The sequence below is a fragment of the Drechmeria coniospora genome, chromosome 01 (genome assembly GCF_001625195.1).
Source record: "Drechmeria coniospora strain ARSEF 6962 chromosome 01, whole genome shotgun sequence".
Lineage (NCBI taxonomy): Eukaryota > Fungi > Ascomycota > Sordariomycetes > Hypocreales > Ophiocordycipitaceae > Drechmeria > Drechmeria coniospora.
Window position 1 is genome coordinate 2,214,085 of NC_054389.1, and position 15,522 is coordinate 2,229,606.

Genomic DNA, 15,522 nt, shown 5'->3' on the forward strand with positions numbered 1-15,522 from the left:
CGTCATACAAGCATACCTACTCCGTGCACATTGGCGTGAACATCTACAAGTACAACCAAGTACTGTAGGTGCGTAAGTAAGTACTGTGGGTGCGTAAGTAAGTACTGTAGATGTGTAAGTAAGTACTGTAGATGTGTAAGTACTGTAGGGTAGGTGTGTAAGTCCTGTGCTTACCTAGTACTCAGGTGTGTGAATGTACATGTAAGTGTGTAGGTGGTGTGCAAGTACTGCAGGCGTGCAAGCACTGTAAGTAAGTAGGCGTTGTAGTACTGCACAGTACTCCGTAGTTGTGCAAGTACAGTATGTGCAGCTAATACTTACACCTACAGAATACAATAAGGCAGTGTCGTGTTAGCTAGCATCATCTACGACATGTACATAAGTACTGTGAAGATACCATGCCGCATAGCACCTTTGCCGAGATTCGTCCTCATGAAAAAGGCAACTGAACCCACAAACACGTGCGCGCTATTGCAGCTATGCATGCATTGTTCGTTTTCCCATCCGTCGTCTGTCAAAGTGGCGGGAGTCTTCCATTGCTCAAAGTTGTAAAGTCCGCGTTCGCGTCCCTCGCCAGACCTACCCGCTCGAGGTCCAGGCCATCGTCGGGGCAGGCGTCATCGCGTCCAAGTGCCATGGTCCTCTTCTCCGTACCCCTGTCTCTGCCGCTTGTTTGGACCGCAGCCTGGCTCCGGCATCTCATGTGTTCGTATGCGTCCCCTTCTTCGACCTAACCGACCACCACCTAGTTCAGCCACCGGGCGTACGCCCACCGGATCCTCTCCAGCGCCTTCGACTGCACCAGGATCCCCTTCATGTTGGCGAGGTCATCGAGGTCGTCCAGAAAGTCCCGTCGAATGTCGCGCGGCATCAGCTTGCCCACCACCTCCCTCAGCACGTGCACCTCGAAGAGCAGCAAGCCGTGGTCCTTGTACGGCAAGACGTTTCCCTGCGCCGGCCTCGCCTCCGACAGGATGCGGTCGACGTTGCGTAGTATGCGGACCGCTCGACCGGCCGTCGATGTCCGTCGCTGTCCCGAACGACCGCCCAACAGGCTGCCGAGGTACCGCAGAACGCCGATGGAGACCAAGACGCCCGGCGTGAGGCCGACGAAGCCGAAGACGAGCTCCTGGCTTTTCAGGAGCGAGTCGATGCCCGTCATGGCCACTTCCAAATCCACCTTGGTCTTCTGCACCTGGATGAGGAGCGACCGTACGAGGTCGCCGCGGACGGCACCCACGAGCGGGCTCTTCAGGTCCTTCTCGAACGCCCGCAGCACCGGCGTCACGTCGCCCTCGGCCACCTTGGCGCGGATCGCCGCCACCTGGGCGGCCGAGAGGGACGAACTCCCGTCGGCAAAGTGCGGCTTGTCCATGGCAAAGTCCACCACCATCCGCTCCAAGCTCTCGCGATCGGCCCGGAGACTGTCGCGGCTCATGATGGCAATCTCGCTCGCCTCGTCGTGACGGATCGTCTTGATCACCTTCTGCACTGGCAGCACGATCCAGTTGAACCAAAAGTCTCGGACCGTCTGGCCGAAATCGGCGATCCAGTCGACGATGTCGGCCTTGCGATTCACCAGCACCCGCAGCACCGTCGTCGACGAGAGAAGACCGACGACGGCAGGCAGCCAGTACCGAACGGCGACCGGGGGGCGCCCGTTGGCTCGCGTCAAGGACTGCATCGCCGCCGCGTGTTGCGGCAGCGCCTTGTCGATCAACGCCAGCAGCCGGCGGGCCAAAATCGCCGGCCGATCCATCGCCGTCGTCTCGAACATGTGACCCGACACGGCGGGGTCCTCCGCAACGCCCGTGAAGACTTTGTCTTCGAATTCGTCCATGTCCGAGCGTAAGTTGCACACCTCCCAGAGGACCACGTTCATGAGGGCGATGCTCCGCTCCACCGTGCTCTTCAGGTCTCCCGGGTCGCCTGCCTCGGCCTTTTCACTCTCCTGGCCGAACTGGAGACCTTCGTACATGAGAACGCCGAGGCCGCTCGCCGTCATCTCCTTCAGCTTTCTCAGCTGCCCCTGCTTACGACGCGCCTCGGACCGGCAGAAGGCGACCGGGGACAGCACCCTGCGCTGGATGTTGGCCAGGGACCGTTCTCGGATGCTGTCACGCACGATGCCGTAGAACCTGCTCCATTGCTGCGTCAAGCCCGTGGCTGTGGAGTCGACGAGGTCGGATGGAGCGCTGCGCAAGTCGACGGACCGCATCCGGGTCCTCGTCGAGCGGTACACATCTTGGGACCAAGCCCAGAATCGCAGCGGCGACGTCTGCGCGGCGTAGAGGCTGCTGTAGGTATGCGAGCTCAACACTTCGGACCAGTACCATATGTCGTCGCTCAGCGGGATGATTCGGTCGAGGAGGCTGTTGAGAACGACACCGTACAGGTGGACGGTGGCCTTTGTGACGAGCAACCACTTTATTTCGTTTTCGTAAAAGGTTCTGGCATCTACTTGGCGCTGTGCTGCGTCCTTGTCCCCCTTTGCATGGAGATGCTCCGAGGGTATGCCGGACTGGAGGAGGAGGTCTCGCACTCGTTGTGCCGAGAGAAGCGGCTGCGTCGACGTCGTACTCAGCGATTGGATTATCCGCAGAAGATGGTCTACCCTCGGCGTGACTAGAGCATCGGCGGCAGCAACGGTAGTGAAGCCGTGCTCATCGACGTCGGCGCTTCCCTCCTCAGACCAGCTTTGGGGGCGGAATATGGGAAGGCGGTCGAGGTAGGCGTCCCGACGACGCACCTGACTGCAAAGGGTGAGAGCCTGTGTCAGCAAAGCAGTAGCTTGAAACTAAGTCGACTATGTAAGAGGGCGGATGGGAGCTTGCCCGATGACACTTACTCGGCGACAAGAGACATGGTATGAAGCGAGGGTGGCGACGGCGCTTTGCTCGGAAATACCCGTATCAGTATCCGTGGAAGTGTTAAAGATGGCCGGCTCCTCGTCCGATAGCTCGGAGCTAGCACGAAAGAAGCAGATTCTTATCAATCGACATTGGCCTGACCGTTTGAGACGCACGATGCTGCAGGGTTCGGGGAGGGGGGGGGGAGGTGAATTTGGAACTTGATTGTCTTGGCCTCGGTTCGATTCGTTGTTCTGGGCGAACGGCGGTACCAGAGCGGCTGCTCGGGCGGTGGGGAACTGATGTGTCGACGACGGTTGGTATGTTGTTGTAGTGCGAGCAGTGCGGGAATAGTGGCAGTGTGGGTGATGCCTTTGTTTGACGGCAAACTGACCAACAAGGAGAAAGCCGCAGGTCATCAGCAGCAGTGGCAGAGATGGTGTGGAGGGACGGGAGGGAACCTGGTGGGGTGGGCCATATGCTCGTTTTCGTGTTCGGATTGGCATTCTTACTGCGGCGGCTGTGCAGTGTTTACTTGCAGGCTGTACGTACAGTACGTGGAATCACTATTGACAGTGTATTCAGGTACCGCCGCATGTGATGGCGGCTTTGTCCAGTGGCTGAGGGACGGGTACCTGGGCAAATGGGTGGTGGATGGATGGTTGCGAAGACGAATACGAATACGACGAGCCATTTCCACCAGGCAAGGGCTAATACTTGATTGTACAGTAAGTAAGTGCACTTACGGTACTTACTTACATGTACTGGCGGAATCCGCAAAGTGTGTCGTCAGTGGTGCTGACACTAGCAGGTAATGGTGTGCAGGTACAGCAAGTACTAGGTACCAGCACGTAGCACTAGTGCCACAGACTGCCAGTGGGGGTTTGAGGTACGGAGCACAGTAACCCCCGTACATGTACTTGTAGCAATACTCTGTACTAACTGTAGACGCGACCGTACTAGTGTGTATTATTACTTGTTGTACGGAGCAAGTACAGTACAGTACTTGCAGTAGTTGTACCTGCACCTGTAAGTACGAGTACGAGTACGAGAAAACCTGTAAGACAAGTAAGTAGTACGGAGCACTTATTTACATGCACATGGTTCGGTACGAGCAGGCAAGCTGCACAAGTACTCCATACTAGTACATGTACAGTACGTGAACTCGTCGATCAGATGTTCTCTGGAACCCGGAAGATCGGGAAGCCGATTTCATCAATGGGCTCATTCTGGAGTCATGGTATGATTAATGGTATAACGATGCAATTCGACTGGCCACTTTCCTCCTGCGCCCCACTACATTCGCATTGTACTGAACGGAGTACTTGCACAGCGGGCTCGGCAGGGGTTGCTGGGTGCAATGCGGTGCCTACAGTACACTGTACTTGTACATGTAGGTGCTGCAACACAGCCTGGACACTGGCGCCAACGCGCTGCGGTGGCGGAGGCGAAAATTCGGAGCAAAAACATGCAAGCAAAAAACGGTGACAGATGCGAGACTCTTAAACCTTCCCCCACCCCTAATCCTAATCGCCGCGTCTCCCTCTCCTGCAGTCGCCTCTACTCGGCCTCGCAGCGGACTGTGCCTCCTTATTCCCCGTCCATTTTCTCCATTTACTGCATCGATACCTTTTTCCATTGCCGTCTCCCGATCCTGTGCCAACATGGAGGTGGTGTGAGTGCCTTGCCATCCCCTATCGGGTCCTCATTTATCACCGAGATCACTTCTAATGCGCAGTTTGCAGCAACGCGACGGTAAATGCCTTCGGCAACCAGACGCAAGACTACTTCACCGTGCTGGAGGAAGTGACGAAGTACAATGTTCACCTCAACTACCTTGAGCGCCTCTGGGCTGTACGTCCCTCCCCGCCCCCCCCAACCGCCTTCAGAGTGGCGTGGTCATCTGTCGCCGCGGCGGCGCTCGAGAGGAAGCAGCATGGGAGGCTGACTTGGAACCGTTCTCTAGGCTTGGTATCTCTTCATGAATAACGACACGCTTGCGACTGGCATCATGAGCTTCGTCCTACACGAGATCGTCTACTTTGGCCGCTGCCTGCCGTTCATGATCATGGACAAGATCCCATTCTTCCACAGGTACAAAATCCAGAACCAGAAGATGCCGACGCTCAAGGAGCAGTGGGATTGCGCCGCCATCGTCCTCATCAGCCACTTCACGGCCGAGCTGCCCCAGATCTGGTTCTTCCACCCCATCGCCACCTACTTCGGCATGGACTACGGCGTGCCGTTCCCCTCGCTCCTGAAGATGGCCATCCAGATCTCCATCATCTTCATCATGGAGGACACCTGGCACTACTGGTTCCACCGATGCCTGCACTACGGGCCCCTCTACAAGGCCATCCACAAGATGCACCACACGTACTCGGCGCCCTTTGGTCTCGCTGCCGAGTACGCGTCGCCGATCGAGACGATGCTGCTCGGCCTCGGCGTCGTCGGCTCCCCGATTCTCCTGCTCACCATCACCGGCGACCTCCACCTCATCACCATGTACACGTGGATCATCCTGCGCCTCTTCCAGGCCATCGACGCCCACAGCGGCTACGACTTCCCCTGGAGCCTGCGCCACTTTCTGCCCGTCTGGGCAGGTGCCGACCACCACGACATGCACCACGAGAAGTTCATCGGCAACTACGCCTCCAGCTTCCGCTGGTGGGACTACTTCCTGGACACCGAGGCCGGCGCCGAGGCGCACAAGCGCCGGCGCGAGAAGAAGCTCAAGGTGATCAGGGACTCCAAGAAGCAGCAATGAGTTCGGCAAGGAGCCCGCCGCACCGTCGGGCCGCACGGCTTCGGCGCCGCAGGCTGTCGATTTTCTTTCACGACATGGCACGAACAGGTGGCGAAACGCTTGGGGTGAACATAGATTAGTGGTCAACTTGGATGTCGAAACCATGCCCGACCGGAGAGGCACGGTGGCGTTGGGTTGCATGGCGTCCGGCATGCGGTTCTGTATATACTGGACTCCCTGCGACGCTTTGCAGGGCGGGGGCTGGCGGCGTCTTGGACGAATTCTTGTACAACTTCTTTGATGGGCCGTTTGTGTGGCATCATCATGGTGCCTTCCTGGTCGGTCACATTCGTCCCAACCAGGGTGCGAATCGAACACGAATCGTGTCGGGATATCATCTACACTTGGCCAAGGACAGTAATTGACGAAGAAGGAGAGAACACGACGAGACGTTAGCAAGTACTTTCCGTGCACTCGTAGTCGTGGTTGATGAAGGCGAGCGACGTGCGCATCGTTGCTCATGGTGATTCATTTCTTTGGCGCACAGCAATCCGCAGCCGCCACGGCCGCTTTGTCGGCCATGGTTCTCATTTCGCAGCTTGCCGGCTCGGGCGCCAGCTCCCCAAAGTCCTTGGCTATGGTGTCGCAGAGGGCGGCCAGGCCAAGGTCCTTTTCCGAAAGGCCTGGCGGGTTGTGGGTGGTCCAACGAATAAAGGTCGAATTATAGACCTGCGATGTAGCATCAGCCACCATGTCAAGTTGAATAGATGGGGATGTAGAACGAGGAATGAGGGATGAAGGGTGAGGGGTGAAGGGTGAGGGATGAAGGGTGAGGGATGAAGGACGACGAATGAAGGATGAGGGATAACGGTTGGGGGAGGAGATGTGATGGCATAGGCGACGAGGTTGGTGATGCACATACATTGGACCACTCGGGGTGGTGATTCTTGATTTTGCACTGCAGAGACACGGCCGTCATGAAGTCCTACGTATCGAGCACGGGTGAGAAAACGTGTCGTCCAGGCTCGACCGGTTGGACTCTTCGCCTTACCCAAGTCTTTGCGAATGTCTTGAACTTGAAGCTTCGTTCGATGGCGCTTCCATTACTGGATAGCGTCCAACTGCCGCCTGAGGATGTGAGGAGGGCTGTGAGCGACGTGGCGGCGGCGGCCTCGTCGGTGCCCGAGGAATAGTGCGGCTGCATGGTCGGCGATGAATACGACCGCTTGACTAGATGTGGAAGATGCCGTGTTTGTGCAGGTCGCGGGAGGAGACGGGCCATAGCCGGCATGCTAGCAGTCTGGTTGGGTTGTTCGTGAGAAGGCTGCGTCGTCGAGGAGGTACGTAATAATAATGATCACTTGGTCTTCATGTACTTGCTCCGTAGTAGGGAGGTACCTATTACCCAGGTGGCTAGTTTAGTAATAGCTGATGGACCAACAAGCATGGAGAGCTTGCACAGTATGTAATACAGAGTCCTGTCAGCATCCTTACAGCACACATTCATCTCACGCCCACGGATACATACCTTATATTTGGAAGGCTTAGAAGTAGTACAAACAGCGTTTATCGAGGTCGAATTGATCATCTACGGGGGCGTTGTAGTAGCAAATGTTTCAAATCGCCGTCTTCGCACCTTTCCAGTGGCTCCCCTGGGACCCTTGGCGGCAGTGTCGGCGTCGCAGTCGTGACCTTCCAAGTCCTCATCTTACCTACCCTTCTTGGGGGCGGGCTGTGCTTTGTGCGTGGCCTTTTGTGTACTGTCCACCACAGTACTGTCCGTATTCACACGTTCCTCCCACAGTTCTATTGACGTACCTACAAGCATGCGTACTGGTGTGCGGAGCAGGCGTATCTGTACCTGTCACATACACAGAGCCAAGCGCCTACTTGTAGTAGGTATGTGGTGTGGTAGTCGACGAAACCCTGCCACCGTAGCGGCACTGAGATCGACGGCAGTGTGCCGAAAAGCAGACATGGATGGGATGGATGGGGGCTGCGTTGCTCCCGCGACACATGCGTCGAGATTACGCCATCGCCCGTGCAGACGAGCTCGCTGCCAACACAGGATGACGAGCTGTGCTACCAAGAAAGAAAGAGGTCTTTCATGAGTGTTTTCAGGCATGCATTCGTGCCCAATCATGACCCGACCGAGCATCACCAGACTCAGCTTGTGTGTGAAATACCCGCCTTTCCACACCGCCCGCATTCCTCCTTGGGCGTGTAGCTAGCTGTAGGAGCAGAGTACTGCACAGCTTGCTAACGGGAGGTCCAGAGTCCCTTTGTTGACCTCACCCGCACCGCGCTGTGAGAGTGAGTGCCTCATCTCCTCTCAGCCATGTACGCCGTACACACGAATCTGACAATGCTTGTACAGTAATAATATTAAGTATTACTCGTTGACGGACGACCTCCGAGAACTTGCTGGTACTTGTGCAAGTGCTTGCACCTGCCCGCTCGGACATACGTACACCTCCGATAGGTCACACGTTGCTGTCAGTCGGCCGGAAAAAGCAGATGATGGCTGCTCAGCTCGATGCACAGCCTCGTGCAACCTAGACGGACGCATTGTGACGAATTGTACGGAGTAATTACATGTATTAATGGATAGAAGGAACGAATTCCGACCACGCTGATGAGCAAAACACCTCTGGAGGCGCTTCGTCCAACCGGAATTCGATTACATAATCACCATACAAGTCATTGCCAGTATGACCGACGCGCGTACCCACACAGTGCACATGATCGACGCACCGTCCGCGCTGGTGTTGTCGACCTGCAGTTCGCATAGTAAGCAAACAATCTCCACACAGTTTTTCTTGCTGAGAAATACATGTTCTTACTGTGCAAGTTGATGTACTTGCATGTACAAGTACACTCTGCTTTTCGTTCACTTTACAGTACCTACACTACTCATACTGTACTAGTAAGCTTAGTACTGCACAACTACAGAACAGTAGCAGTGTTGTACACCTACAAGCACTGTAAGTACATACATTGTAGTTGCACTTGAACATGCATGGAGTACAAGTACTTACATGTACACGTACGTACTCCGTGCTGTAGGCGATACTGGAACACGGAACTCCGTACTCTCGGGAATATACATGTACAGTACTTCGTAGGCCTACAAGTAAGTACTCCGTACTGGCACATGCAGTTTTGTACCAACGGTGGCAGCACCCCTCGCGTACAGTACAGTACCCAAGTACTTACTGTACATGTACTGTAAGTACTTGTATCGATACCTGCTAAAAGTGCCCACCTCCCCCCCCCCCCACTGCGGCAACTGGCAACTGGCCACGCCGGCGGCTCTCGGAGGCACCTTCTTTGTTCCGAGGCTCCCCCCTCTCGCTCGCTTTTCTTTCACGTCAGCAGCCTCGATTCCCGTCTTGCGTACCTAATTTCTAGTTTTACTAATACTCGTAATCCTCGTCCGCAACCTCGAATGCTGAGTCAGAATCCGCAAGCAATGCAGCAGTCAACCGGTGCGAGCACGCAAGGTAAGTCGTCGATGGACCATTGATTGCACATTTCATTTTCCGCGCCTTTTCTCATTCTATCCCTTTGCTTCGATTCCTTCCCTTCCCTGCCCTTCCCTTCTCCTCCGATCCGGGGAATCCTCATCCTGCTCTGCCAGCCAGCCGGCCAGCCAGCAACCAGCCTGCCATGCGCCCAAGGCCAGCCCTTGCGCTGCTCTGCTCTTGAGCCCGTCGCTCGCCGTGCTGCGTGCCTTTTGTCATCACCCATTCACCCGATCCTACTGCACTGCCGTGCTGTCTGTCTACGGCAGGCCTCTGATTACCATCCCGAGCTTGCCAACCCCCCCCTTTCCTGCTGCTCTGCCCGGCGAAGCGCTGCAGCATCCTCCTCCTCCATCCCTCCCCATCACCCTCATGTCCGCCGGCTGCCGCCACCCCTTCACCGCTTCGCCGCCGCCCTCTTGCTCTCCTTTGCACCTTCGCACCTTCGCGCCCGCTCTCGACGAACCCCGCTCGCCGCCGTCGCCCACTAGTATTCCCGTGCCGACGCGAGACCCCTGCTAACACGACGGCACCGTCCGCAGAGCAGCAACTGCGTGCGCAGCTCGAGCTCTTGCAAAACCACGACACCTCCGCCTCGTCCGCCGCGACCGCCGCCGCCGCCGGCGCACCCGACTCGAGTGCTGCCGCCTCTCGATCTCCCTTGTCGCGTCCAGCGAATGGATACGAGGACCTCGCCGCCGCTTCACACGACGCCGCTCGCGCCCTAGCTGCCAAGTCCGAAGCCGAGGCGCACATCCACCCCGACCTCCGAGGTCTCTCGAGCCAACGCGCACCGACCCCGAGCATGTTAACCATGGCCGCCCCCGCAGGACACAGCGCCGGTGCGACGGCAGGGCCAGCGCCGGTGGCACCCATCGCCGTCGCCCCTCAGCCCTTGTCCCCGGACCAAGACTCTGCCGAGGGCCGCAAGGCGAAGCGGGAGCTGTCCCAGTCGAAGCGCGCCGCCCAGAACAGAGCAGCACAGGTGAGGAGAGAATCCGGCGGCAAGCGGGTTGACGGCCTGTGCTGACCTGCCCTCCCCAGCGCGCCTTCCGTCAACGTAAGGAGGGCTACATCAAGAAGCTCGAGCTCCAGGTGCGCGAGTATGGCGAGATGGAGCAGACCTTCAAGCTCACACAGTCGGAAAACTACGTCCTCCGCGAGTACGTCGTTCATCTGCAGTCACGATTGCTCGACGTCCAGGGCGAGTACCCCCCGCCCCCGCCCAACATCAACCTGGCGCAACCGCAACCCGCGGCCGCCCAGCCTTCGGCCGGCGCAACCCCGGAACAGGCCACCTCCCAGCCCTCCGCCGAGGCCCCCCTCGAGGCCGTCGCCCAGGCCGTCGCCGGACTTGCCGCCCAGGAACAGCTGGAGAATGAGAGGAAGCTGGCCTATGCCAACAGCCGAGCCGACGAGGACATGCGGTCGGCCGAAGAGATCAACAGGCAGCTCGAGTCGGCGGCCGACGGGCTCCCGCGGGTGTAGGCGCCCCCGGACATCGTTGCTGGCCACCCACCACCACCCATCCATGAATGCGGCGTTCCAGGTGTTGGATGCGAACTTGCAGCAGCGTCATCTGCCAACGTGACAGCCGCGGGCCTTGGGCCTTCCTCGGCCGAGGCGGCAGTCTTCGTGTATATTTCAAACGCTCTGCAGCGTGCGAGCGAGATGGATGCGGACGATGAATGACTGTGGCTGTGCTTATAAACCCCCCCCACAGCCGAGGCATCCTACTCCCCAGCGCCTTGCGGTGCCATGCGCACGACGAGCCTCGGTGGCCTTCCCCCTAATGTCTGGGTCGCAGGCATGTCACGATTGGAGCAGATTATCGACTCTAGCGACATTTCATTCCGTTTCATTTCAATTTCTTCTTCTACAGTTTGGCCGCAACTTGGTGACACGCACACGCGCGAGGGATGCGTGACACCATGCCCGAAATGATGATTGATTTGCAATGCAGGCCAGACTCCCCATCGCACGACCGGTCCGTGCATTACGCATATGAATTGCCCATGTCGTGTTCCTGGCATTCAGGTTAGCGTCGAGGTTCGTGGAGCAGTGTTCGGCGGCGCCGGCCAGGAGAGCCCGTCGACGTACCTTGATGTATTCGGGCCCCCTCTCCAGGTACTCGTCCCTCGAGATGGTGGCCTGCTTCCAGGCGGGCGAGCTGGCCCATCCGGCGGCGCCCTTCCAGGCGTCGAGGCAGGCATCCTGGGCGCGGCGGACGGCAAGCGGCGCGTCGGCCGGCAGCAGGGCGCGGAGCCCGTGGCGGACGCGCTCGTCAAAGTTGCAGAACAGGCTGTTGCCGCCCGTGAGGAAGACGTCGCGGAGGAAGAGGTGGTCGTCGCCGACGCCGAAACCTGCGAGCCGGTGGTTGAGGATGTCGCCGGCGATTTCGATGATGCCGGCCTGGTCGAGACCGGCGATGGACGGCCGGAAGACGACCTCGGGCACGCGGATCCGCTCGACGTTGAGGTGCACCTGGCTGAGCTCGGCCTGGGTGCCGTCGAAAGGACGCGGCCCGCGGGCGAAGGCGTGGAGGAGGGACTTGGACCAGTCCGACTGCGCCTCCTGCGTCTGCTCGTAGTCGAACTCTGCGTCGTACTGGAGGAGGTCCTGCTCGAGCTGCTTGACCGTCGCCGCGAGGTCTTCCTCCTCCTGCTCGTCGTCGCTGTTCTCGCCCACGGTGATCTGCCTGTAGACGCCCCAGTCGTCGTCGTTGGCGCCAAAGGTGTCGTCGTCGCCGCCGCGCCGCCGTTTCTTCGTCGGCGTGTCCGAGGCGAGATTGGCGATGCTCTTCATGCGTATCTGGGACGCGAGCGACTTGCGGTTGCCCAGGTCAGCCTTGAGACGGTCGCGCTCCTTGATCTTGGCGAGCGTCTCGAGCCGGGCCTGGCGCTTGTCCTGCAGCCAGGAGTCCAGGTCGTTCTCGCGCCGGTGCCTGTCCTGCTCCTCCTCGGCCAAAATGCGTGCCTTTTCGGCCTCCTTCTCGGTCTTGGCGCGCGCTCGAGCCTCGTGGTTGGACTTGACCAACCGTTGCTGGCGCTTCTGCTTCAGCTGCGCCTCGTCGAGCTGGTCGTCGGGCACCTCCAAGAGGCTGAAGTCGGGCTCCTCCTGCTCCTCCTCCGGGTCGCCGCCCAGATCCTTGATCCGGGCCTTCTTGATCGATTTTTCAAGCTCCTTGACGACCTTTTCGAGCTGGGCCTCGTCCTTGAAGTCGTGGCTGTCGAGCTGCCGTCGAATCTCCTTCTTGGTCTCGTCGACGAGCCGGCCCTGCAGTTGCTTGTAGTACTCGAGGTCTTGCTCCTTCTTCATGAGCTTTTCCAGCCTCATCTTGGCTGCCTGCTCCTGGAGCCTTCGGCCGCTCTCCTTTTTGCGCTCGGCGATGCGAGCAAGCTCCTCCTCCGTCTTCTGGACGATGATTTCTTCGGTATAGGGATACTGGATGACGACGTCTCGATCCTCGAGACCGGTCCAGTCGAGGTAGGTGCGGATCTCGTTGTCGTAATCCTTGGAGACGTAGAAGTGATCGCGGATCATGTTCTCGGCCTGGGACACGTTCATCTTGCCGGTGAAGGCAGGGTACTTGAGCCGGATGAGTTTCAGGAGGTACTCGGCGCCGTGGTAGCCGCCCCAGTTTAGCCTGATGGCCTGGGAGAGCATCGCTTTCGAGTTGCTGACTGGTATCACGTGGGTGGAGGTGTAGGAGGACGAGACGACGAGGCCCGTGCTGCCCTCGTTGTGGCGGTACGAGAACAGCGAATCGATGCCGTACGCGAGGGAGGGCGCGCCGTAGCATTCGAACAGGATCTCAGTCATGGCTGCCAACGACAAGTCAGCGAGCGGGTCCCCTCTCACCGGGCCGCCGGACAGGACTGACATTTCCTCGAGTACGGCAGGTTTGCGACAGCTTCGGTCATGACGACGGGGAAATCGATGGAGCCCGAAGCATCGTTCAAGCCGAGCTTGAGGAAGATGTAGTCGAAGACGTGTTCCATGACGTCCCAGTTGCTGACGATGCCCGTGCCGGCCTCGAAGGCGTTTCGAATGTGGCCCTTGGCGGTCGTGTCGGCGTAGCAGTCGTTGCCGGCAAAGGAAAAGGTCTTGCCGAGCTTTCGGTCGCGGTACTTGGACATGATGGGGGGCATGCTGAGGCGCGGCTTGGAATCGAACGACCACCCGGCGCGGACGGTGGAGGAGCCTGGAAGCGAGGTTAGCGGGAGAAGGGTGCAACGGGTTCCCGGCGCGCGTCTGGCTACGGACCGTTGTCGATGACGATGACTGCGCCGCCGGGTTCGTCGAGCGCTCGCTGGCGGCCATTCTCCTGCGGGGGGAGGTATTTCTCGAATCGGGTTTCCTTGACGGGGAACACTTTGGCGTCCGGGTACGTCCTCCCCTCCGGCGGCGCAGAGGCCTGATTGTTGACGGCCGCGGGCGCCATGAAGATGGGGGGACGGGAATCGAGGTCGAGGGTCGAGGATCGAGGGTCGAGGATGGGGAGCGGAAGCGTTGTCGCAGAGCGAGAATTAGGCGTTCATGGCGAGAGGGGGACGAGCCCTGATACCGAACTCGACGCGCACAAAATGGTCAGTCCACGGATTTCGATGCGTACCAGATGTCGGTTGGGACACGAGTTTTTGTCGTGGCGTTGGTCAACGGGAGGTGACGAGGCGAGGGCGAATGTCTAAAAGCTGTCGCTGGAGTGGTGGTGTTGGAAGTGTAGTTGAGTTAGTTGAGTGTACATGCTAGCAGGTACTCTGGTAATTAGTGTACAGTACCCTACACCTACTATGTTGCTGTTATACCACTTTGGAGCACCCCTGGTCTCCTACACCTAACTGCGACGACTGGTGAATACCAAGTGCGGAGGGCAGTCCGTGGAATATTATCTGTACCGCCGACCTAGCATCTTCCTCAATTTAGTGTCCATGAAAGTGACCTCAAGAGAGATGAATACATTTTGAAACTCACTGTACCTAACACTACTGTACGTACTGGAAGTACGTGCTGTTGACGAAGGGCTGAGAGGAGCGTCGTCGTCTCGTACTACGTACAGTCCTTCAGTCACCACACATCGTGACGGCTTCGATGGAAACGAGAAAATATATTTCAAGCGCATGCACCCATTCAGTGTAGCTGGTAAAAATGTATGCCTACGAGGAACAATAGTCCTAATACCTAACTGGCACTGGGTGGTATTGCCTACAGTACCTGCCAGGATGCCTCCAATACCGTCTCGGATGACAGGTAATTTACATGCACCCGCACGCTCCCATGGAAGCGCAGTGAGCAGATGACACCTGACAAGCAGGCATGGGGCCATATCGGAATGCGATGGAATTCTTGCCATCGCCGTCATAATATTCATCGTTCATAGCTTCGTAATTTCAGCTTCGGCGTCGGCTCTGCCTCCCCCGTCCATTGGTGGCGAGTGATGCGGCATCGCGCACCAACGACAACTGGAGAATAGTCAAGGTCATGACGGCGGTTTGAGGTTGTCCGTTGCTGTGGACAAGCATCTTCGTTAGCGCGAAAGGACTCAAGGCCGGACGAGTCGTAGACGAACCTTCGAGATGAAATAGGACGTTGGATTGGTAGTTCTTGAACATCTGTGCCACCAGTTCGACGTTCATGTTTTGAATGTTGATGTCCTTGATGTTTGTTGCGTTAGGTGCGTCCAAGTCATCCCAGGGGGAGCTTTGCCGGCTGCACTCACCTGGAGAGTCTTGTTCATGACGACGACGGCTTCGTTGAGCTTCTCCTGCGGTTCGGCGTTAGCGGTGCTTCCTTTGGCCCAACGGATGATGCGTACCACGTTGGTGACGATGCGGGACAGCAAAAGGTTCTGCTGATGCTCATGAGGGCTCTCCTATATCCTTCATCAGCTCTGCATCGCACATCTAGCCATGACGAACGGAGCGTCCCCACCATTGCATTCCGTGGGAGGCGCTGCGAGTCTGTCGAAGGTGAAGTTGGTTGTTGTTTGGTGGTGGGGAGAGCGCGTCGTAGCAGGGTCGTGCAGCGTGTACTCGGTACTAGTGGTAAAGTACGCACTACTGTGGCGAGTTTTCAGTAGGTACTAAGGCAGTATTCGCAGTTGATTTCAGAGTATGTAAGTAGTGCAGTACAGCACTCCGTAATTACTCCGTACAGTTAGTTATACTTGTTCCTTGTACTCCGTACAACAATTACTTACTACGGAGTGGAGGAGTAGGTTAGGCATCATCGCATAATACAAACTGCTATCAGCACTAATTACTGCCAGGCATCGGCAAGTTCGACGTTTCATCGCCACCGACCTCGGCCGTATCCTTTTCCTCGCATCTTCGCCCACACGCACGCACTGCCACGGGCCAAGCATCCGTACGCAGCGACCTCGGCCTCGCTCGCCCTCCTACCG

The 15,522-nt window shown here is 57.8% G+C and overlaps 6 protein-coding genes across 6 annotated transcripts; 2 read left to right on the forward strand and 4 right to left on the reverse strand.

Moving 5' to 3' along the window:
• Nucleotides 1–745: 745 nt before the first annotated feature.
• On the reverse strand, nucleotides 746–2,865 carry DCS_00603 (ATP synthase regulation protein NCA2; the record flags this gene model as incomplete). Its single annotated transcript, XM_040797942.1, has 2 exons — nucleotides 746–2,753; nucleotides 2,849–2,865. The coding sequence occupies 2 exons, from the start codon at nucleotides 2,863–2,865 to the stop codon at nucleotides 746–748; spliced, it is 2,025 nt and encodes a 674-aa protein (XP_040658825.1).
• Nucleotides 2,866–4,513: 1,648 nt separating this feature from the next.
• DCS_00604 (C-4 sterol methyl oxidase) lies at nucleotides 4,514–5,616 on the forward strand (the record flags this gene model as incomplete). The annotated part of the gene is made up of 3 exons (XM_040797943.1): nucleotides 4,514–4,524; nucleotides 4,595–4,703; nucleotides 4,816–5,616. 3 exons carry the CDS (start codon nucleotides 4,514–4,516, stop codon nucleotides 5,614–5,616), a joined length of 921 nt encoding a protein of 306 aa, XP_040658826.1.
• Nucleotides 5,617–6,123: 507 nt separating this feature from the next.
• On the reverse strand, nucleotides 6,124–6,886 carry DCS_00605 (pterin-4-alpha-carbinolamine dehydratase family protein; the record flags this gene model as incomplete). The annotated part of the gene is made up of 3 exons (XM_040797944.1): nucleotides 6,124–6,324; nucleotides 6,518–6,580; nucleotides 6,647–6,886. The coding sequence occupies 3 exons, from the start codon at nucleotides 6,884–6,886 to the stop codon at nucleotides 6,124–6,126; spliced, it is 504 nt and encodes a 167-aa protein (XP_040658827.1).
• Nucleotides 6,887–9,491: 2,605 nt separating this feature from the next.
• Nucleotides 9,492–10,607, forward strand: DCS_00606 (transmembrane protein; the record flags this gene model as incomplete). Its single annotated transcript, XM_040797945.1, has 3 exons — nucleotides 9,492–9,609; nucleotides 9,662–10,104; nucleotides 10,164–10,607. 3 exons carry the CDS (start codon nucleotides 9,492–9,494, stop codon nucleotides 10,605–10,607), a joined length of 1,005 nt encoding a protein of 334 aa, XP_040658828.1.
• Nucleotides 10,608–11,115: 508 nt separating this feature from the next.
• DCS_00607 (Actin-related protein, ARP5 class) lies at nucleotides 11,116–13,563 on the reverse strand (the record flags this gene model as incomplete). Its single annotated transcript, XM_040797946.1, has 4 exons — nucleotides 11,116–11,145; nucleotides 11,220–12,943; nucleotides 13,003–13,323; nucleotides 13,386–13,563. 4 exons carry the CDS (start codon nucleotides 13,561–13,563, stop codon nucleotides 11,116–11,118), a joined length of 2,253 nt encoding a protein of 750 aa, XP_040658829.1.
• Nucleotides 13,564–14,509: 946 nt separating this feature from the next.
• On the reverse strand, nucleotides 14,510–15,058 carry DCS_00608 (uncharacterized protein; the record flags this gene model as incomplete). Its single annotated transcript, XM_040797947.1, has 3 exons — nucleotides 14,510–14,773; nucleotides 14,839–14,991; nucleotides 15,038–15,058. The coding sequence occupies 3 exons, from the start codon at nucleotides 15,056–15,058 to the stop codon at nucleotides 14,510–14,512; spliced, it is 438 nt and encodes a 145-aa protein (XP_040658830.1).
• Between the last annotated feature and the right edge of the window lie 464 nt (nucleotides 15,059–15,522).